Below are 25,386 nucleotides of genomic sequence, written 5' to 3' on the forward strand. Positions count from 1 at the left end.
CCAGCACTACAAATTGAAGACCATGCAAATTTATGGGAAAGGAGATGGGGCAAGTTGATCGCCGAAGTTGGTGTAATTCGCATCGCTGGATCGAAAAGATGAGTTAGAAGATTGGATACCTTGCAGTTCATGCCAAACCTTCAATACATTCTTGAGAAAGGCCTGGAAGATTCCAATCCTCAACCAGTCTTTTGCAATCCATTCAGCTCAACTGGAGCGTCTTCATGCTCCTTCAATCCAGTGGCACTTAAACATCGCATATAAGAGCCTAGTATATTTGCTGAACTTAAATTTCATACCACTCCTCGTGTCCAAGTCCTACATTTGGGGAAGATAGCACAAGAATCTAAATCATGAGGCATGAACAGAACTTATTGAATGCATATACACCAATTACTTGTTTGAGGTTGAATAATAACATGCAAGTATGCTACATTTGTGCAATAAGTGACACATTGCAGTTTCATATGACGGTCGATCCTCTTCTGGAATGGATTTGCGAAAAATAGTGTGTGAAATGTCGCGCTGCATGCAGCAAAGCTTCCATGAACGCAAAGCAGGAACAACACCATCTGATCAACACCAAGTCGCGTTCAACTATCCATGTGCTTGAAAAAGAGTTTCAAATTTTCTAATCCGTCACGTTGGTTCACCACATACCTTTACAGGAGCAATATGTACATACAACTCCCACACGAGGGCTTCCAAACACAGCTAGTCACTTCTCCACCCAAGTCGAACTCTTTCCTAAGTGTCTACAGTAGTCGGCCTACTACTCACAGCTATTTCAATTCTTTCAACCTCAGCAGCAGCAGTATTTGAGAGAAAAATATCTGAATGCCTACTTTTTAGAGACACAAGCTGTATCGCCCTACACCAAACTCGCTATATCCACCTTACCACGTTTGCCGCAGCAATCTTACGTCGTAACCGCGAATAATTTCGTAGTTGTTGTAGAACAGTCCCTCGGCTTGCAACTCACAAATTTCAAAGCTCGCCGGTGAAGATGCATCGATGCAACCCACCACCTTCCTCCTCACCAACGCCATCAAAGCTTTGAAGTTTAATTTGCCTTTACCTCATAGGTCATGCCACTGATCCCTGTAACTGTAAAGAAAATCATAATGCTTGAGTCGCCATTCCAGCACAAAATCTTCGGCGATCGTCGCGAGCACTTCAACCATGGATTCCAACTTCCGCCGAGCACATGCTCCCAGTTCCCAATGACACATACTGTGGAGACATTGAACTCCATAAGAGCTTCGAGGGCGAAGTGGAAAACTGACTGCACATTCTGTATTCTCCACCCGAAACCTATATATTATTTTGTACCAATCAGTGCTGCTATAGAAGCATAGAAAGCACCATATCCTCCGAGCCCGTTCCAAAAAGTAGGTATGTGGTGATAATATAAAAAAAGGCTAAGGAATTTACATAACCCATTCTGGGCTATACATCGTTCATCTGAAAATAAGGAGTGCCACGGTCGAGTCGCGAATGATACTCAAGGTCGTCGAATGCCAGTCTGTCATACACAGAGCCATAGCGGGGTTCCATATAACCTGATCTGTATTCACTGTCGATGTATGGAGAACTGTAATGTCGTAAGTAGGACGACGTGTAGCGAGTTGGACTTAGGTAGCGAGTATACGCTGAAGTAGGTGCACGGTAGGCCGACGTATGATATCCAGGAGCACGGTACAAATTAACTTGAGGCTTAGTGTGGACCTGGCCAAAGGCGGGGTTTCCAGAGTACTGGATGGGTTGAGTGGCCATCCTCCAAAACTTCGATTTCTTCTTCACTCGCCTCACTCTGTGCAGAACCTCCTCGGGGTCTACATCCCCAGAAATGACGACTTTCTGCTGGTATTGATCACACACCACGTCGCTAACCCCTTCAAGGTCTTCTAAGGCTTTGCCCACTTTCTCCACGCATTTATCGCAGCACATTGGGACTTGCAAAACCAAACCCTGAAGAAAGGGGGAAAAAAACATCCACATGAACAGGTATAAACTCAACACAATACAGCAGATAAACAGGTCATGAGTGCATGATTTGAACCCGTAGTCACAGTTCGTACCAAAAACGATGACAGGAGATGGAAGGTGCGGGCATACCTTAGGGTGAGTCCGCACGTTGTTCACAGATTTGGTGGAAGGAACCACGTGAGTTTTCATTGATGAAGGAGCAACAAGCGCACGAGTGCGATATCGAGTGGGACTGTCGTCCCGGGAGCGGTAATCCGAAACAGGCACCACGTGCGGTCTTCCCTGGAAACCGTAAGGCTCTGCATTAACGAAATATGTCGGTTCAGGGGCGCCATAAAACACCTGACCACAGATATATTAACACTGTCAGGTCATTCCTATACACGTGCACCTACAAAATCCAGACCGAAGAAACAGAAGACTCACTGATTGCTCCCTCGTCAAATAGAGAGACTCATTTCTTAAAACCAGCAATTCCTGAAGCTTCTATGCTCCCATATTCAACCGATTTTGGAAAATGGATCCAAGAATACGAGAACCTCGGCAAGCATATACCTCTGATACACTGGGTAACTCGAACCGCCTCTCCCAAGGGTCCATGGCGATCATTCACTCTCACGCAGGACAACACGTCAAACTAACACAACCAATTATGCACACAATAATCACAAATTCTCTTTCTGGCTGGTGATGACAGTGTTTAACTCAACTAAAAACCGAGGAAAGCAGGTACAACACACTTCAAGCTTCGAAAGAATATGCAGATGCTGTGACTGCAACTAATGATGCTCTCGACTCAGTGCAAAGTCCTTAGATATCATCCATCACGTATCGATATTGAAGAATGCATGGAACCGAAAGCAAGCGATGATATAACCAAACGACTTCTAAGATCCTCTAATCAAGGCCTTCAAGGGAGGCAGATTCGCTAGAGCTTCCTGGGCATCAGTCTAGAGCATCAGAATGCGTGAGCAGATCCACAGGAATGCCGCACGGCGATCGAGGGCATTGGTGCCACTGCTCAAACACAGCGTGTGTCAGATAACCACGTGGTGGCCCACCCCCATAGACCCTGCCACAGGTGCTCCGCCCCGCCGCTCCCACGTAAGAACCCCAAAAAATCTCCCAACCTGACTGACTTTTGGGACTCCCAGGTACCAGGCCCATCGCGGGGATTGTCAGTTATCTCCGACTGCACCATGAATCCTCGCACCCAGCTCGTGTAAGCAACTCAACCACCCAGTCGTTTGAGATGCTGGCATGATCACCACGCCGGATCCTCATCATCAGAGCGTGCGAAGCAGCAGCCCAGGGCCTGAATTGCCGAGTAATGCAACTCTCAACTAGCAAGCTATGAGTTCCTTCACTGCAGCTAGTCTGAACCGCGGACACCTCCTGCTGTGGACTGGAGTCGAATCGACGATCCGACTGGCAACATGTTGCATATCCCCCCCCCCCCCCCCCCCCCCCGCCCTCGCATCTGGCATCCGCTGACACGGTGAGCATCCAGCATCAGCAAGGAGATGAGGATGATGGGAACCACACGCCAGAGGTGTCTGCTTCAGCCTGGGAAGGGGGTGGTGAATCCTCTTCCCCTCCCCACTCCCCTCCCGTTGATGTGGAGACTTTGCGGCGGTGCAGAGCAGGAGAAATGGTGGTGGTGGTGCATGGGAATCTGCAAATCCTGGATGATCCACGGGGGCCATGGAACCAACCATTACTGGGCTGGGCTGGGCTGTGCAGTGCTAGTGCTAATGCTAATGGCAGAGGCAGTGCCTGGCCCATCCATCCAAACCTTTTGTTCCTCCGCTCTCTCTATTTCTGACTCTGTCTGTCTGTCTCTCTCTCGTTCTCCCTACCAAAGCTGCCATTCTTTGCTGCAGTCAGTCAGTCAGTCTTTCTTCTGCTTCCTCATGCTCCTCGTCGTTCGCCGTCAACGCCCTCTTGTCGGAAGTCAGTTCTCCTTCCTTGCAATTCCTTTTCTACTTTTCTACTTTTCTTTAAAAGTATCCTTTCCTACTTTTCCACTGCGTCTCTGCATAGTTCCTCTTGCTGTGGTTTTAACACTCCGGTTGTTAGCGATTGCCTTTTTTGGTTGTGGTTCTTGGGTTATTTATTTATTTATCTATTTGTTTATTTTAATAAGTTTAGTTTTTGGTTTCTTGTGGTTTGAATGAAAGGTTCTATACGGAGTGTGTGTAAACAGAGCATGCAAACCAGATTTTTGAATTTGTTTGCTGAGTTTCTCTTGGGTGAAGCTTTTAAACAAAGATGTTTTTGTGTGTTGAACAGTGTTACAATTAAAGATATGTTTATTTATTTTACTGCAAATTGGTTATACAGTCATTTATAACATCTATGTAAAAGCTAGAAATTACTTGTGTGTGTGTTTTTATTTATTTATTTAAAAAATTAAGCATATTCTATATATTACCAAGATTATGTCATCTCAACAATAGAAAAAATTAATTTGATTCAATTGTTAAAAACAAAACTTTGTGCATCAAACTTGAGAATCTCAAGACAATAATACATATTTATTATGCTAAAATACAATAGAACAATACAATAGCTACACAAGAAACAATAACTTTGTAGTCCACAAGACAAATAATTTAAAAAATAAAAATAAACATTAATAAAAGTTTAAGTGATCTCAATCTTTTTTTAACAAATACATCTTATAAAGTTAAAAAAACTAATCAAGTTTCTAATAACATGTTAAAAAGATACATAGAAATTTTAATTATGCAATTGTATTTCGACCAACATTCATTTATTGATAGTCAATGGTTTTTTTTCTTAAATATTAATGTTCACTTGGGATGCAGAGTGCAGAGTGGGGGGTACAAATTACATGCAACATGGGCATAGAAATGTCAAAATATAGAATCAAGTTTAGGATTTATAGTTTGGTATGCCCAACAGTATATAGTGCTAAGCGGACTTAGAGTCAAGGATTAGTGTGTTGAATAGATTTTCCAATATAGAAGTGAGTTTAGAGGGAGCATATTGTACCTTGGGTTTGGCACCAATAAAGGTGAAAGTTAGAGATTTCTCACACGGATGTAGCTTCAGAGGAAGTGAATCATGCACATATTGCATCTATGTACATCTGATTTCTCTTTATTATTTTTCATTGTGAATGTGCAATTTGCTTTTTGTAACATTGTTCACAAAAGGTTAAACAAAAATTATACAAAAATTATACAAAAATAAACACATAAAACTAAAATCAAATAACAAAATAAAACTAAAAAATCAAACTACAAAATTACTATAAAAATTTATTATTTTAAATATAACTATAAAACTTTATTAAATCAAACTATAAAACTTTATTATTTTAAATAAAATAAAATTCTAAATTAGAAAGAATATTACAAATTTATATCCACAAATAAATCATATTTATAAAATAAATATTTTGAATATTTTAAAATAAAATATTTAATTTAATTTTAGTAAATAAAATTTAAATTTATTTAGATAATAAAATTTTAAAATATAATATATATGCTATGGATATTATAATTTTATTTTTGATTTATTTTTTCTGTAAATATTTTGATGCTACATTACAAGATTAGTATCTAAAAGTGACAACAAAGTCTTAAATAGTATTATAAATAAATAAATATAAAATATTTTAATCTTTTAAAATTAATAATTTCATCATAAAATTATTAAATGTTTTAAATTTTAAAAGAAAAAAATTAAAAAAATTAAAATTGGCATATTAGAATAATTTTTTATATAATATATAAATCTAGATTTTTTTTTTCTGAGATGGTTAAATATAAAAGAAATTAAATCATTATATTTTTATGTAAGTTATAAAATATCATAAAAATTATATAAAAATAAAAACACAGTTCAATTACTAAATATGAAAATTAGAATTTCGTAGCATTTTAAAATTTAAAATTTTTATTTTTAGAATAATAGTGTAAGTAGATAAATTTTTATAGAAAAGAATTATGATTTGTTTATTTTCACAATCAAAGAATATTTTCTTGCATACATTACTTAAAAAAGAAAAAAATATCATTATAAAACAATTTAATTTATGTTAGAAGGATTAGGATTTTATTTATTTATTGATATTACTTTATAAAATTTTGAATAATAACCAAGAAAATATTTAAAAATACTATTCATAAGATAATATAGCCAATTCTTAAGACATTGGAGCTACTTAATCCAAGATTTTGGACAAAGAATATATCAAAAGGAAGAATAGAAGTGCACATGCAATTTTGTAGGGAATGTGTTTTAGATGGAGTGAGTGTCTAGCTTTTCAAAAACATATATTATTAAGTATGTTTTTATAAGATAGTGATTAGAATAATAATTGAGGATATCTTAGAAAATAAAAAATAAAAAACTAAATATACAAGAAAGATATCAAAAGGATCATGGAATATTGTTTCTTCAATTTGGTATTAGCCTATAAAAACATGCCTTTTTAAGTTTATTTTATATACAATTTAAGGTTTAAAAAATAAACAACAAATAAGTAAAATAAAATATTTATTAAGATGTATGAAACATGGCTATATATAAGATTATAATATTTTGGTATAAAATTTTGAATTATATTTTTTGATTTACGATTTTTTTGATATTATATATTACAAATCAAAATATGCAAACAATAAAACTTCTATTAATACATAGAAAAAATATGAAATAAAATAAAATAATATTAATAATGAAAAATATATATCATAGTTGTATAAGTTTTATTGGATAACTGTTACCATGGTTAATATGAAAAAAAAAATTATCATATTAATATTTAAAAAAATATAAATTAAAATCATAGACAAGATATTTGGATTAATATGCACAATAACTGGTAAAACAAGACTTTTAAAAGTGAATTATAAAAAATATTTTAATGTGATGTAATGTACATATATATATATATATATATATATATATATATGTCATATTGAATTTATTAATTATAGAATTATTATTAAAATTAAAATTCTAATAAATTATTATATTTATATATTAAATATATATATATATATATATATATATATTGATTAAAAACTAAAACCTAAAAGAACTTGTGTGTTTTATTTATTAATACATTATTGAAGAATAGAAAAGTTAGAACTTTCAACACTTAGCATTAATAAGATTGCATACATAATGAAGTATAGAATAAGATGACTCTTACTTCTAACACCTTTTAGTTATAGGTAGGAAATTACATCTAATATAGATGAACTTCATCTACAATCATCTTCATCCTACTTAACTTCATCTAATCCTAGTTTTCTTTTAAATAACTTTTCTCAAGCATTTGTTTCTTTAACACCATTAGAAATTTATTAAGATAAAATCCTGAGTGGTGGTAACTAATTTTAGGTTTACTAATCTTCAATACATATATATATATATATATATATATGTATATATATTTATAAAATTTTTAAAATATTATGTATTAAATATATTGTTAAAAATTAATTGCTATCATATAATGATTTGGTTTATGTATTCATTTTTTATAAGATAATTAATTATATAAAATAAAGTAGGATTTTTAATCAACTCTTTTTCACTTGAAAAAATAGTCTATGATAACTTTATCCATGTTTTACATTATGATTGATATAAAACATACAATTGACACCAAATATATTGAAACAATTTTTGTCTAAGAATTTCTAAATATATGCCAAAATTAATCATATAAAACTTTTAAACTTATTCAAAGCATGTTTAGACTTAATGCTTATTAAAATATATATATATATATATATATATATATATATATATATTAGATTTTTATATTAATATTTATTATAATTAAATAAAATATTTAAGGTTACAAAATTTGAAAACCAATTCAAAAGTTATAATGTGATAAGTGTGAAAGTTTCTTTTGCAATTTTTAATGTTAATCTGATGATATATATATGTATATATATATATATATATATATATATATACAAATATATGTATATTATTTAGATTAAGTCTTTTGCTATGATTTTTATTATATGTAAAAACTAGTACTATAAAATTTGAGGTAAAAGAGACCTATAAAATAAAAATCTAATCACTGCATGTTTCAAATTTATTTGTAATTTTGTTGTAGTAAATAAAAATTTAAAATTTATACTTATATATATTTATATTTATATTTATTAATAATTATTTTAAAAATTCATCATAAAAATAATTTGTTAGATTTTTAATTTTTTTTTTAACTAAAACAGTTTAATGAAAGTTGATTTAGAATTGAAAAAGAAATCAATTGAAAAACTCAAATAACTGTACGAATAAGTAACATTGGATTTGGTGGAATGAAATACATATTAAATCTATATTTAAATTATATATATATAAATCCATCTAAAAATAATATCCAAATAAATTAAATTGATTTAAAAAGAGAGTTGACGTGTATAATGCTTAGAAAGAAAATTGGAAGGTTGTGGAGTATGAACAAGAAGATTCATTACTATATGTTGTTAAGATTCTTTAGCAGATCATAACAATATTTAATTTCAATTATTTATTTAGGACCAAATTTCAGCTAAAATTCTAACTTTATAAAGTAAAGATGTAAAACATACAAATATAATAGAAGATTAGAAAATTGTTGTGGTATTTTGTTTTGATCAACATTGCACCATTACACCCGACATATCTTTAGCCTATTTTAATAGGAGTGATTAAATTATCAAATTATCGTTAGCCTATTTTTTATATATTATTAAATATAAATAACTTCAACCAAGCTTGGGAATTCCTTGGGAAGCCAAAATATTTGTAGGTTGGGTTAAAGACAAGACATTGCAAACAAATATAAAGCATGTGATAAGCTCACTCATACTACATTGCCAGCGTGGCCATCTAGACGCTTCGGATGGAGCCAAATGACCTAAAAAGTAAAAGAAAATACAGGACCTTTTCACTTTTTTGCTAAAAAGTTCTGCCGACAGGGCCCAGCTTCGTTGCAAAGCTCTATCAAAGCAACGTGATCCCATGGGCTGCTCACTTGTTCTTAATGCAGCCAATGTAAATTTTAAACAGCGACCCTTGAAATAATTTTTGGAAATTATTGTGTGTATGTGTGTGTGTATATGTATATATATATATATATATATATATATATTTGTATGTTTCTTTTTGAAGGTTTTGCAAAAATCTCACAAGGCAATAAATAGAAAAATAGAAAATGAAGTTCAATAAAGATTGTGTTTGAATGTATATATATATATATATATATATATGTAACTTAGTTTTCATTCAAAATCATTCACTTTTTATCCATGAAACATATTTTATGATTAAAACCATTTCAAATTATGTATCATCACATTGCAAAATCTATTATTTGGTAAAAATGTTCATGTTTTAGAGTAAGTTTTTTGAATTTTTCTTTGCTTTACATCTATTAAACATAAAACAATCCCTTCAAATACTTGCAACTAATCACATCTATTTATATCTTTTTTTTCTTCCTTTACTTAAAATCTTACACCCTCAATTATAAAACACAGGAGATTCATATGTATATTTATAATAAAAAATAAAAAAAATCATGAAATGACCTAGTACATAGCACCACAGAGGAAATATTCAAAGATTATATAAAAATATTATTAAAATATTAATTGCTAAATGCATTATTTAGATTACACAATATTTTTATTGCTTGCAACAACCTAATAAACACCAACCATCTTAAATATGTTTGATATTTACATAGCAACGATCAACATGTTCAAATTTTTCAAATTGCAAAGCATATTTTGAATTGATGTTTAGGAAGTTACATAAGCCAATTGATAAAACTTTTAACATTCAACTACCAATTTTTATTTAATACATGATATGATCTTTACTTGTAACAAATTGTAAATGATGACTATTTGCCAATTTTTTTTTTTTTTTTTTTTTTTTTTTTTTAAGTTATAAGAAAAGCATATTTATGCAGTCATTTACTAAAACATACTTCGAACATGAAATTTTATCTGTTGTACAATTTCCATAAGTGTCTTTCTTATAACACAAGTGTCTTCTTTTAAATAACATCTGATATTTCTATTCAGGTTTCTAACAAGTAATGTACTCATTACATTGCCTTCCTATACAATAAATGCGACAATCAGAGGTAAAGTAGCGGTTGGAATGTGAGCTAGGATACAAGACCACATAGAACACCAACAGATTTCTGTGTAGGATACTTCCTTCTTATTTCACAGTTAAAATACAGCTGAACTAAGCGTAGAACTAATCACTCTAATCATCAGACATTGTCCAAAGTGAGCAAGATGAAGGCCTCAAATCATTAACCATCACTCCTTAGGCTAACCTACAATATACAGGCCTTGGAGTTTCCTTATCAGAGTTATTTCCCACGGTTATTAGATGAATGACTAATATACAACTATGAATGCATCGTTATACCAGAAAGTTTGAGTCGCTAGATCATTGGAAGCAGTGGAAATGGTATGTCAACTCCTCAGGGCGACATCTTTGGCCAGCAGGAAGGGAGAACTTCAACATTGCTACTTTGATCATTTTCATGCACACTCCAGGGTGTAGGATATATGCCAGCATCTCTACACTCTCCACAAGCCTTGGCCCTGGAAAGCTGAAATGTGAATGCTCGCATAAATCCACTTCCCTCCTCTTCACTGCAGGAATGGACCAGAACTGTGGTATGCGCCGAAGAATCTCAATCTACAGACACATACAAGATAATGAGCACAACATTCACCCACTCAAAAAATAAAGAAACTTTGACAATATTAACTGGGTTTTTCCCAATATGGCCACAATCCTTCGTTTCCTCATACCTGCCTGCTTCCGAAAAAATATTATGAACTGCTAAGAAATTGTTCCACAGTGACAGCGCACTAGACTTAAATTTCAGGCGTTTGACATTTTTCCGGGTATAAGTAGGGCAAGGATAATAGCCAGGATGCATAATCTCCTCATTTGGTTGATTCTATCATAAAGAGCAAGAAATTTTTTTACCTCTGCTAAGCTCCGATCCAGACTGGACCAGCGTGGTGCTTATGCTGTCAACCGATGAAAATGCAGGTTTTCTGGGGGACACCCAGGCTTCTGTAAGCCTTCGAAACTCCCAGCAAGCGTTACCATTTCATTCAGTGTCTTCCCAATTGTAACGGATCTATCCCTTGGAGTAGCAAAACCCAAGGTCTGTCTTGGGTTGCAACTGAAGGTGCCACGCATCGAAGCCGAGCTGGAAGTGAATAAACCAGCAAACATACCTCAGAGTAAAGACCAACAGCCTCTCGCAAAATTATGGTTGAAGCTAGCATGTCAGTTAACTGAATCATCAATGCGAAACATTTGCGCTATGTGAGCATATAGAAGAAAATGTCACTAAAAACGGCTTCAAGGGGTCCGCAACCAGAGCTTCACGGAAGCTAACAAGAGACTGAAAATTATGCATTTTACACTTTTTCCATAAATCTTGTTTAAAAGAATAAGGCAGAATTGACACTACATCATAGTTACATACCGTTTTAGGACTAAGTGTGACCAATTTGGCGATATTCTTGCTTACTATTCCAGCCTTGATCAACATAGAAGTCAGTGTGCAGTCGTCCATATCACATTGTGCACATGTATCCTGCGGTCAAAACAACACCGTTATTGTTGCATTACATTGTACAACACAGATGGTGCGTGCGTACGCGGAGGTTACAAGGTCTGAGGGCCAACTACGTAGGACGTAGTAATGAGAGGGCCATCCGTTGTCATTAAACTTTACGTGAGAAATGGTAAGGTCAGGTTTTGATTCACTCAACCCTGACATGTCCAAACGGCAGTAGCTCTCGTTCTTAGCTGCAAGACCTTTCGGTTGTCAAAAGACAGATGTTGAATGTGAGCTGTAAGAATCTATAAAATCAACAATCTGCTCAAACACAATATTCTCAAGGACACATGGAAATTTATACCAAGAAAGCTGAGGGTTGTTTTGTTAAAAAAATTAACAAGCAATCAGAACCCAAGAAGGATGAAAACTAGGTGTCTTACAACAGTACGGAACTCGAAGTTAAGTGTAATAAAGGCACTCACCTCAAAGTCCAAGCTCTTGCTAGACATGGAAGCAATATCTAGTTTGCTCGAGCATACCTGGAGAAGAAAAGGGATAAAAATAGACAGGAGTATTAACCACGAAAGCCGTGATACGCATACGAAGAAGCATCATACAATTCTACACCTAGAGATGGGGTATGTGGAACTCACAACTGGTAGTTTTGATTTAACCCCAGGAGGCATATCACACATATCCGTTATTGTTATTAATCGATCTCCGACGCCTAGTAGCACCAATTAACAAGAACATATTAGACTCGACACCGAAAGGTAGCTTGAATCAAGCGAATTTGGAACAAGGGTGACAACTAAACAATCTCTCTGCCCTTACAACAAGAACAGCAAAAATCAGTCAAATAAAGAAAAAAAATTCAGCTTACCAATCTCCAATAAAATTTCTGTATGAGAAGGCAGTAACGAAACTATCCGCCTCGGCAACCTCTTCCATTTTACGGATTTCCTCATCCTAGTCCTTAATTGGTGTCGAGGAAGATCCAAACCATAATTTTTGAACACCTGACCATTGCAGCCCTTCTCTACAGCTGAACGAGTTAGAGTGTTGTTTTCTGCAGTATCGTCCTTGTGGTTAACTTGACCATTCATGCCAATTGCGTTTGTACCCAACGGTAAACCACAGTTTGAGTGAGAATTCTCATAAAAAGCTCCAGTTACCAATCTCCAACCGTGATCAGAGAGCATCCTTGTGGTATCGTGCTGAATACAGTGTGAAGATTCGCTGAAGCTACTACCTCTACGGTGTTCTACGCTTAATTTGACGTTACAATTACACTGACTATCGCCAGTGCGAATGAACATTTCCGAATCAGACCAGTCTAATTTATCACTACTACTTGCACTAGGTCCCAAATCAAAAGACCACGAACGCCGAGTATGAGTTGCTGGAGGTCCATCAAACCTAGCATTGGAAAATTCTTGCGGAGACAAAGACCTCACCCTCTCGAAGATCTACATCTGAGAGCCCTCATCTTGTGCAGTTTGAGGACCTCTGGATAGAGGTCGCAATTTTGTGCTACTCTCAAGAGGATCAATCTCAGTAACTGCGATTACAGAATAAGAAGGCACCAATTCCTGAGAGTCGTCTCCAAGTGCTGCCGCTACAGCCGCAGCCACAGCTGCTGCTTTTGTGGTATTTGTTCTGCGACAGAGATGATAAATCCACAATAAATTATGCTAGAAGCAAATAACAATACTAGATGCTAGGTGTAAGACCAAAGTGAAGAGTATGACATATGAATAACAAGTCCATAATCAGAATACCTGCAGCGCTCCACAAAGGCAGGTGTCACAGTAGGGTTGCTACCAAAATGAAGATATACAAAACCCGCCATTGCATTCCCCTGCATAAAACCTTCAAGTTCTCCTTGTGATTCGTCGCAATCAGTTTCCATCGTAAATCTGATCATTGGTCATCAAAGTCAAGAAAATCCAGAGAGGATGTGCTGGTCCAAGTACACTTCAACAATTGAAAAAACCAGTCCGTCGATATTAGTTTCACTGGTTGCATAATCTTTACACACAATTACAGATGAAATGGTTCTAGAGAAAGTAATTCACCCTCTGGGACAAACAATGACTTTGTTGCTTGGAAGATAAAAAAAAAAAAAACCTCGCACGAGTGGCACGTTTGACCTCGGATTTCACCGATGATTGCTGGAAAGAGCACACAAACATTCCGAGGTGTCACCTGCGAGCAGCAAGAATGGATTATGAAAACATGGGGACCTAAAACCTCTCAGATGAATACGCACAACTGCTACAGCGTCGTGGTGGCAGAGCGCAGCAAACAAACGCTGCAAACGCCCAACTAAGGTATTACTATTGCTTTCTAGTAAACCATGAAGCGTAACCCTTGGTCCAATCCATGCCAGGAACTGCAAGACGTCCAAACAAATAAATGTAAATACACGACATCAGCAACTACACGTGCATGTCACGTCCTAACTCACCTTCATAGCCTTCATGCTTGAGAGGTTGAGAGCGAGTAGTGAAGGAGAATACTCTGCGCATAGAAAATAACTTCCCATCTGAGACCTTGAAGGTAGATGAAAAAAATAACAAACGAAGGCAATATAGAACTGCAGAGAGGATCTAAAACTAAGATGGCTAATCAGGGGAATATACAGGATTATTCCAAATGATGGAACTACATGCTACCTACAATCATAGCCCGATTGCTATACAATAAAGCTATAGCATTAACAACAGAGTTTTAATTCCCATATCTACATGAAAAATCAGCCCTCAACAAATCAATAAATATCCGTAAAACGTTCAAAAATAATTGCATCAAGCCTGGGTGGAAGCGAATCTATCAATGGAGAAAGACAAACCAGTTGTGTTCCAACTTCTGCACGTATTCATGTATCTGAGATGGTAGCCATATAAGCTGTGGTCGGTGCTTATGCCGAATAGTGGAAACAATCTACACTTTGCCTGATGCACATCTTACCATTCAAAACAAGCAACCGACTGGCACTTATTTGATTGTGTCTGTGACGGATTCTAACTGGATCCTAATAACAATTGCAGCAAGTCATTGAGGGAGCTGAATGCCAACTATCTAAGGTAGACCTCCCAAATTTCAATGCCAGATTCAGTTGCATGCACAACCTCTGTGAGGCTTGCAACATGAGCAGGACCTCTAGCCTGCCGAACAAATTCGACAACAGTTAACAATTCGAAAACAGTATCAGAAGCAAATGCTTTAATCATGACAGTGAACCTCGATTCCATATCCGGAGAAAATATTGAGAGAAACTGGCTAAGATCCACCTATGTTTTATTATCAAACTGTGGACAGTGTTGGTATAAGCAAAGTGCTAACTCTGGTACGTATTAATGATATGATGTACAATGCTAATGCTTTTAAAAGTAGGTTTATTAAGGAGATGAATGTGCAACTAGCTTACTTCATCTACCAAGGAGGGATGAAATTCTGACTCCCATAAATCTAATGATAAGTGAGTGGCTACATGTCATTGCAACCCTATATTTAAAAAATGAACAAATAGAGGATGACAACGTTCTAACAAATGTGTATGTCAACACCTCTTCTTAAATTTGCTTGGAATAAGTATGTAATTGATTCTATATAGTTCATTTACTATTTCATTTGTTTGTCTCACTTTGCTTGCTTGTGACTTAATTGTTTGAATGAGTATTATAGTATCTTGATGATTTGATGTAACTATTGTCAACCTTTGTTGTTACATTGCACCATCTTATATGCAATCTTCATAGACATTGATCCATGGTAGTAATTGTAATGGTGCAAGAATAGCTCTAGTATCACTTGTGCTTGTTTATAGTTGGCATCAACTATTTGTGTTGCAATTGATAGAACTTGCTATTGTGTTATGTAAAAACTAATTTGAGAATGCATTGAGCTTCTAGTTGTAGAAGGATTTGAACTTACCTTAAAGTTTGATTTATAATCCAAAACAATGTGAAAGGTCTTTAGCGATACTTTTTAGCAATCATGAACAACCTAAGTAAGCTCCCCATTATTCTAAGTAAATCCTATCAACTTTAAAAAATCTTAGATATATCTTAATACATTGTATTGTTATTTTTTATATTAAGGCTTTTCAAATTTACTTGTAAGCTTGTTATGCTTTCTTCTTTCAATTGCAAAAATTCTTAAGATAGATATTAGACCTCATTTTAACTTCTTCCATATCCATAGAAATAATACTTCTATTGCTAATATTAATAATATGTGTAATTTCCGCCTTAAGAATATTAAAAAAATATATTTTTTTAATATTAAAAAAAATTATAGACAAATAGTCCAATTTTTTAAAAATATAACAATAAAAAATTAAAAATATTACTCACTTCTAAAAAAAATAAGATAAAAAAACTTAGGAATCTTGTCAAACTATCAAGTATATAAATCATAAAAAAATTCAAAAGAAACAATATATTCTCATAATATTCAAAAAAATTAATTATTTAATTAAAAATAGATATAAAATAGAAATAAAAAAGTAATTTATAAAATTAAAGAGATTAGAGATTCTTAGATTAAGACAAGAATACAAAAAAAATATTGCTAATAATGAAGAAGGTCCCATTTTTGCATCCATATATACTGTCTAACTAAAAAATTATTTATTGATGCCTTATAGGTTATCCAACATGTGTCTAATTTGCACGAAACATGAATAAATCAAAAAGCAAGTTTCCAACATCTATATCATATGGTCAATCTATACCACAAGTAGTTAAAATTTGCAACATGTAGTCAACTGGTTAGCCAAGTTTTTAACCTATTGATCACCTAGTGTCATAAATATACATATTTATTCTAATATTTATCTTTACGATTAAATATAAATAAATAAAAGTAGATTTATTTCGTAATATCTTTTAAAAAATCTGCTTAGAAGCTTTATAGATGGTGCTTTGACTTTATATGTATTTATAGTTGATTGATACATTAGAAACTTAATCAACAAGTTAACCACATATTGATAGTTTATAAAACAAACTAACTATATGGCACACATATAGAAAACTTGTCTTATAAGTTAAGATATATGTTTTGCAAAGTCAACATATTTTGAAGGTCTTATAAAACATGGCGATGTAGCTCCTAATTATGAGTATATATGGAAGTAAGACTAAAACTTTCTTCATTCTTATCAATGCTTTTCTAGTCCTTAGTCTTATTTCACGACTTTTTAGTCTTCTTATCTTTGATAATAGCCATTCTAATTTAATACTATATCATCTTTAAGTGATTTTTTAGTCTTTTTGAGTGATACAAGAGTGTATTGAGGTTTTCTTTCTTCAAGATTTATATCTTTGATAGTTTGATAAAGAGTCTTAAATCATTGTCCTTATTTTAATTTAGAAGTAAATATATTATCTTACTTCTATTATTGTGTTTCGAAGGTTGTCGATTACACACCTCTAAAAAAAATATTTAATTTTCTAAGACTATTTTTTTCCTTGAAGAGAGTAGATTATCTTTTTTTGTAGAAATTTTCATTTGATATTAGAGATTGCAGATTATCTTCCTCTAATTTGACTTATAGATTTTTCAAATATTTTGAAATAGAAGGAAAAATTATAGATGTTACTCTTGATAGAATTTAAAATAGATTTACAACTATTGCAAATTTTTAAAAATTTATTAATACTCTTAGAATGGAAATTTCATACATCACCAATGCCAATCAAGGAAACATTAATCCTATGCCTATAGAAGAGGTTTAAAATTTGTATCAAGAAGTCATATAGTTGAAGGAAGTAAGTAAATCAGCGTCACAACCAAATCTCAAAATTTTTGCTTTTATAAATGTAACAGAATAATGAATAATATACCCAAGAAGTTTGATGGAACAAGATCAAAATTTTGTAGATTTTTGCAAAAAGCCAAGCTCTACCTAAGGTTGCATCCCTTCTTATATCTTAATAGATTTATTTAAGTTTGATTCATTGGCACATTTCTATTTAGAAGTGCTCCCTCTTAATTTGTAGTTTTGATAGAAAAGGATTCACAACTCTTTTATGTTTTGAATTCATTCTTAAAAGTATTCATGGCAATATTTGAAAAAAATAATTGAAAAAGAGTAATATAAACTAAGTTCTTATCTTTACAACAAGAATCATGATCAACCACCATATATGCTACAAAATTTCAAAACCTTGCTTGCAATATAAATTGAAATGAGAAAGCCCTTATCAATGAATTTTGATATAGATTGAAAAATAATATCAAAGATTTGTTATTGACAATACCAAAAGTAGAATCTTTAGAACAATTTATTTTTTAAGCTACTATATGTGATAATCAATTATTTGAAAGGTGTCAAGAACAAAGATTTCGCTTGAGAGAAATAAGTCAAGTAATGATAGTAGCTTCTAGGTCTTCAGAAACTTATTCATTAAGGTCAAAACCAATACAAATTGATATGGTATGTTTTAAATTTCTTATTTAGTAAAAAATTCTTGTAATATTTAAGAGGATTTTTGCTTATATTATGAAAAATCCAATCAAAAAGCCAATATTATGCAAAGAAGCAATACAATCACAAAATGAGAAGCACAGTTGCCAAAGAAGATAATGTTTAAGAAAACGAGACTTTTTAGCTACAATAGGAACTTTTTGGTCAGAATTTTATGTAATTCCTAATAAAGGTCTCATTCTTTCTTCACATCTCTCACCTTATTTTATAATAGAAGTTTATTTAGACTAAAAAATCACAAAATCTTAGCCTTTTTGGATTCAAAAGTCTCAACCTGTTTTATATACAAAAACTTTATCAAAAAATAAGATATATCTTTAGTTAAAAAATCAAATTTGTATATGTAGAAATAATAGAAAGTTATTTATTATCTTCTAGAGATGTTATAAATGAAATTAGTTATGTAAAAGTAACAACTAGTAATCCTAATAGTTTCATAATATTTATTGTAATTAGATTTTTTTTAATTTAATTATTTTAAAATTATTGTGATTAGAAAGATAAATCCACAAATAAACTAGATTTCTTGCAATCTTGATTTTTTCCATAGTTTAGCCTAAGATTTTACTATGTAAGTTGAAACTCATAAGAGCAATATTTCTAAACCATTATTGGTAGGTGCAAGAACTTTCATGCATGCTGCAAAAGAAGAATCAATTTTTGTTATATATACCATAATTATTGTTGATAAAAAAAGATTTCAAGTAGCAATTTAAGCCAATATTAAGATTATCAAGATGTCTTTGAAAAAAAAAATGCAGATATTCTTTCAAAATATTGTCTTTATGATTGCTCCATCTATCTTCAAGAAAGAGCTCAACCATCATTTGGACCAATCCATAGCCTATTACAAAAAAAATTAGTTATATTCAAAGAATGCATTGATGAAAATTTGATTAAGAACTTCATACACCATTCTAAATCTCTAATTATAGCTTCTATCTTATTTGTGAAGAAAAAATATGGATTTCTATAGATGTATGTGGACCATCAAGGACTCAACAAAATCATCGTCAAGATTAGGTATCTTCTATCTTTGATTTCACAACTTTTTGATCAATAAAATCAAGTAAAAAATCTATACAAAAATATATTTAAAATGAGCATATAATCTAATATCCATAAAAATATAAAAAATAAAAAATAAAATAAAAAACTATATTTTGAATTAGGTATGGAAATTTTGAATATAATGTCATGCCTTCTGGATTCACAAATGTGCCAACTGATTTTCAACATCTAATGAATGATGTTTTTTGCAAGTTTTTTGACAATTTTAATGTCTATTATTTAGATGACATCTTGATCTATTGTAAGAATTTAGAAAAGTATGAAATTCATGTTTGTTGTGTGTTACAAAAACTAAAAGCTGTTGGATTATATGCTAAGATGAAAAAGTGTATATTTTACACTACTTAAGTTAATTTTTTAGAATACATCATTTCAAATAATAGTCTTATGATGGATCCTAAAAAGATCCAAACTATCATATATTGGAAGATCCCAAAAATAATTAGAGATGTGCAATGTTTTTTGAGATTTGTCAATTATTATCAGATTTTTATCAATTTTTTTTTTTTTTTTTTTTAAATTGCGGCCTCTCTTACACGCATAATATGTAAATAAAAACTTCAATGGAGCAAAGAAGTTGAAGCATCTTTTGGAGCATTGAAAATATCATTTATTTTTGCACCAATGTTATATTATGTCAAATTTTTGAAGGACTTCTTAATGGAAAAAAATACATCAGATTTTGCTTTAAATGCCATTTTATCACAAATAGGAGTAAATAAAAAGTTTCATTTGATATCTTTTTATTTCAAGAAATTTTTAGCAATTAAGATTAGCTTTAAAATCCATAATAAAGAACTTCTTATAATCATGGATTTATTTCAAGAATAGTGTTATTATCTAAATAATACTTTTAATCCAGTCATTATGTATATAGATCATAAGTATCTCAAGTACTTCATGTTAGTAAGTATTTTGAATTATTTCTAAGCTCATTTGGGTATGTTTTTATCAAGTTTTGATTTCAAGTTTACTTATCAACCAAAAAAAACAACAAGTTTTGTGAGAGCCCTTTCTAAATATTTTTATCTTGCACTAAATGAAAGAGACGCAAATTTTGATCAATAAAGAATGATTCTCTTGAAGTTAGAGAATTTCATCTTTGAGCAATAAAATCAGCATTGATTATTGATTCAACCTTTATTAAGCAAATTTAATCAAATATGTCTTGTGATCTTCATATTCATGGTATCAAAAAAAATCTTCTAAGTCTCATGATACTTTCAAGTTTGAATTTAAGAATAATTTATTATATTTTAAAGAAATACTTGTATATTCTAAAAGATAAAGTACAAATACATGTTCTTCAAGCTTGTCATGAATTTCCAACAACCAAATAGTTTGGATATAATAAGATTTTGGAATTAATATCAAAAGTTTTTTAGTGACTTCAAATATGGAAGGTAATTAAAGACTTTGTACAATTATGCGATATTTTTTTAAGATAAAAAATTCTTTGTCATTGACCTTATAGACTTCTTCAACTATTATCTATTTCAAAATAATTATGATCTTTTGTTTCTATGGATTTTATCATAGATCTTCTAGTTTCAAATTTATATAATTCTATATTTGTAATAATAGATCATTTTACTAAGATGATATATTATTTATTATATAAAAATTCTATTATAAGTAAAAAAATAGCTATGCTTTTTTTTAAAATATCTATTGCTATCATAGATTGTCTAAAGATTTTATATTTGATAAGGGGATTCAATTTATATTAAGAGTTTAGATAATTCTTTTTAAGGTTCTAAAATTAGATATAAAACTTTCTTTGACTTTTTATCTTTAAAATAATAAGTAAATAAAATAAGTGAATTAAATTTTGAAGTAGTATTTAAGATGTACCATGAATTATTAGTAAGATTATTAGAAATTTTTTTTGCCATTGGTAGACTTTGCATATAATAATTTAATATATTCTACTACTCAACAAACATCATTTTTACCAATTATAGATATCATCTATAATATAATACCTTTGACTTTTTAAAAATTAATAATAATACGACAAAAGATTTTACAAATAATTTTTCATAGTTACATGCAACAATAAAGATGCAATTAAAAGAAGCTCAAGAATAATAAAAAAATCAATGTAGATACTTATTGCAAGAAACAATCACAATTCACTGTAAGTGAAAAAGGTATGGCTACTTCAATGAAATATCAAGACTACTCTTTCTTGTGACAAGTTGGATTATCATATCTTAGGCCTTTATTTATTTGTGAATAAATCAATCTTATCAATTATATCTATTAGAGTCTATAAAGATCCATCATGTATTCCACATGTCTCTTTTTGAGCCATATAAGATAGTGAATATCTCAAAAAGAAGATAAATGCTACCTTTTCTTTTGGAAGTAGATAATAATCAAGTATTCAAGATAGAAGAAGTTCTAGATTTAAGGCGGCACCAAAATAAATTAAAATATCTTATTCATTGGCACAATATTGTATTGTGATTTGGCTACCATGAGAAAATATTATACATATATATATCTAATATATAATTTATTATAAAATTTAGTATAAGCCATATTATTAGATTTTAGTTAATTATAAAATATGATTAGATCATTACTTTGAAGTGGTTAGTTTAAAAAGGCTATTATTAAGGTTAATTTTATATAAATAATAGTTTTTATATATTTAAAGTCATGTTTATTAGACATTGGTGACTCTTAAAATCTTTTTTTTTCTTTTATTTGAATTTAGGACATATATTATACAAAACTTATAAAAAAAAGAATTAGAGAGGAATTTTGGTATCAAAAAGAGTAATTAAGGCATCCATATGGATGAATAGAAATGGATGATAAAAATTTCCATCCTTATTGGCCAAAATTCATGCCCAATGGACTTCAAAGAGGCTGCTCGAGGCCTTATTAAGAATTAGGGTTTTTTTTGGAGGCTATTTGAATTTAGAAGGCTAGAATCAAAAAGTTTAGGATTTTGGCTATGATTTTGGTACAAATTTTGTATGATTTGGAGTTTTTATGAAAGAGATATAGGTGCTCAAAATTAAGGTATTTGTTTTATACCTACTACCACTCTTTTGGACATAACATATTATTAAGGACATGAATCTCAAAGAAAGAGAATCCTCAATACATTCTTCTATCACTAAAGAGAACTAGAAAGTCGTTCAAAAGGTGATGTAATATTAACTAGAATGGCTATTACGAAAAACAAGAAGATTAGAAAGTCTTGAAACAAGACTAAGATTAGAAAGATCTTGACAACAGTGAAGAAGGCTTCACTCTCGCCTTCATATATACTATCTAACTAAGAACTACATGGCGATGTCCTATAAGACCTCCAACATGTATTGACTTTGCTAGCCACATGTCTTATCTTGCAAGGCAAGTTATTTATGTATGCGCTATGTAGTTGGCTTGTTTTACAAGCTACTACATAGAGATAACTTGTTCTACAAGCTATCAATACATGGTTAGTTTTTTGGCCAAGTTTCTAACCTACAAACACATCTAAAGTCAAAACCACATCTATGAAGCTTTTAAGAAGCTTCTCTAGAAGACTTTATAAAATTATTCTATATTTATTTAGTTCTATTTAATCATATAAGTAACTATTGAGGAAAATATATATGTCTGTGATATTACCTTCTCCTTCTAGGGACGAGTTCCATGAGGAGCAGTCTTCATATGTTGAGGAAGTCTAAGATGTGACGAATTGTATTTGCTATATACTGCAATCTTTGCTCTCTTTGAAGATGATTGATAGGTCTTTTCAACCATCTATAGTATTCCATACCAAGGTGAGAAGACCACCATGTTATTTGATCATTGTTGAGGCCTTCTTAAGTTCGTTCAAATAAAACATTTGGAACACCATCATGAGTTGTTCCTACCTCTAATAAAATGACTAAACATGGAGAGTCTCTTTCAAGGTCATGTTATCAAATTCGTTGTATCTTGCCATCTATTCAAAGAAGGACATGTTGTTCTTGAGGATCTTCATCTAGATTCTGTCATCATGAAGGTTGTCACAATCACAATGTCTCGTTTGGTAAGTCCGCAAATAAAAGCTCTTGAGTTGAATCTGCTAGTTGTTGGTACTCCATCTCATCATAAATACATAGAAGCTACAATAAAAGATAGAAGGTAGAATGTTATTTTCCTTTGATCTTGTTTTTTTTATAGCAAAGGTTTGCTATTCTTCATCTTGATTTTAATAGATGTCGTTGATGAAAGACTTCAACTTTCTTTGCTGCATTTACAAGATTCTTTGATTGCTCCCATGTACGTTCACTAATATTATATCTCCGCCAATGAATAAGATATTCCAACCTATTTTTGTGCTACCTTGAGTCAAAGACTTCTTCCATCTCAAACTCTTGGTTATTATCCACTTGTATAGGAGGAGGTGGCATTTATCTTCTTCTCAAGATATTCACTATCTTATATGATTCTAGAAGAGACACATGAAATACGAGGTAGATCTTCATAGACTCTGATAGATGTAATCGATAGGCAAGAAGATTGATTTGTTCACAAATAGGAAAAGGTCCCAGCCAATGATAATCTAATTTATCACAAAGACGAGTAGTCTTGATATTACGATGAAGTAATCATATCTTATCACCCATATTATATTGTGGTTGCTCCTTGCAATAGGCATCTACATTTATCTTTTGTCATTCTTAAGCTTCCTTTAATTGTATCTTCATTGTTGTATATAGCTCTGACAAGCGATTTGCTAAATCTTCCTCCACATGATTATCAACTTTTGAAAAGTCAAAAGTATCAAGATATAGATAATAACCATAATTGGCAAAGAAAGATGTTTGTTGAGTGGAAGAATGTGCCAAATTATTATATGTAAACTCTGTTAATGGTAAAAGAATTATCTAATCATCTTGATAATAGTTGATGATACATCTCAAATATTGTTCCAGAACTTGATTTATCCATTGCGTTTGTCCATCAATTTGAGGATGAAAAGCTGAAGAAAGCTTTATATCCACCTTTAGAATCTTAAATAGGATTTTTTAGAAACTTGATACAAATTGAGTCCCCCTATCAAATAATAATATCCTTTGGCAATCCATGATAGCAATAGATATTATTAATGAAAAGCTTAGCTATTTCTTTACTTGTAATACATTTTGTACATAGTACAAAATGTGCCATTTTGGTAAAATGATCTACTATCACAAATACAGAGTCATAAGAACCTGAAATTGGAAGATCCGTGATGAAATCCATAGAAACAAAAGACCATGGTTATTCTGGAATGAGTAACGACTGAAGAAGTCCAGAAGGTTGATGATGAGGAGTTTTTGATCTTGAGCAAACATCACAAGATTTTACGAAATCTTTGAATGATTTTTACATTTGCGACCACCAAAAATTCTTGAATATTACTTCTATAGTTTTATTGTACCCAAAATATCTTGCTGCTAGAAAGTCATGACGAGCTTAAAGAACACGTAATCGAGTTTCACCTTCTGGAATATATAGGCATCTTTCAAAATATAATAGATTATTCTTGAATTCAAACTTGGAAGTACATGGAACTTAGAGGAAGTATCCTTGATATCTTGAACAAGAGGATTAGAGGACATGCTTAATTGAATGTACTTCACAAATATTGAATCAATAGTCAATGTTGATTTTATAGCTCAAAGATGAAAATACTTGAGCTTCAAGCGAATTGATCTTTGTTGATCAAAAGATGCATTTCTTTCTTTTGATACAAGATAAGAACATCTAAAAAAATCGTTTGATAGACCTTGTTGTTTTTTGGATCAATAAGTGATCTTGAAATTAAATCTAGATAAAGACATGCTCCAACGGGCTTGACAATAATTCAAGACATATGTTGACATGAAGTACTTGAGGTTCTTATGGTCTGTATATACAATAATTGGATTTGAGGTGCCTCTAGATAATGATACCATTCTTAAAATGAATCCACGATTGTAAAGAGCTCTTTGTCATGGATCTCATAATTAATCTAGATTGCTAAAAATTTCCTCGAATGGAAAGCTATTGGGTGGAGTTTGTCATCTATTTCCATTTGTAACAATACAGCACCTATAGCAAAATCTGATGCGTCTATTTCGATAAAAAATGCCATAGAGAAGGCAATGCAATATAAGATTGGTGCAAAAATAAATTCCTTCTTTAAAGCAATAAATGATGCTTTTGCTTCTTTATTCCACTCAAGTTTGTCTTTAGAAATCAAACA

General features: G+C 31.8%; 1 protein-coding gene and 1 long non-coding RNA gene across 2 annotated transcripts; both read right to left on the reverse strand.

The window, feature by feature from the left end:
• Positions 1-606: 606 nt before the first annotated feature.
• Positions 607-3,507, reverse strand: LOC112283124 (uncharacterized). Its single transcript, XM_024521472.3, has 3 exons — positions 2,545-3,507; positions 2,119-2,331; positions 607-1,971 (listed from the first exon to the last, which is right to left on the reverse strand). Exons 1-3 carry the CDS (start codon positions 2,596-2,598, stop codon positions 1,450-1,452), a joined length of 789 nt encoding a protein of 262 aa, XP_024377240.1. The 5' UTR covers positions 2,599-3,507; the 3' UTR covers positions 607-1,449.
• Positions 3,508-9,898: 6,391 nt separating this feature from the next.
• Positions 9,899-12,313, reverse strand: LOC141045549 (uncharacterized). Its single transcript, XR_016503499.1, has 3 exons — positions 11,516-12,313; positions 11,005-11,233; positions 9,899-10,707 (listed from the first exon to the last, which is right to left on the reverse strand). It is a non-coding gene; the product is annotated as an uncharacterized LOC141045549 (long non-coding RNA).
• Positions 12,314-25,386: the final 13,073 nt, after the last annotated feature.

Source organism: Physcomitrium patens, chromosome 6 (assembly GCF_059467195.1).
Source record: "Physcomitrium patens ecotype Gransden chromosome 6, ASM5946719v1, whole genome shotgun sequence".
NCBI classification, from domain to species: domain Eukaryota; kingdom Viridiplantae; phylum Streptophyta; class Bryopsida; order Funariales; family Funariaceae; genus Physcomitrium; species Physcomitrium patens.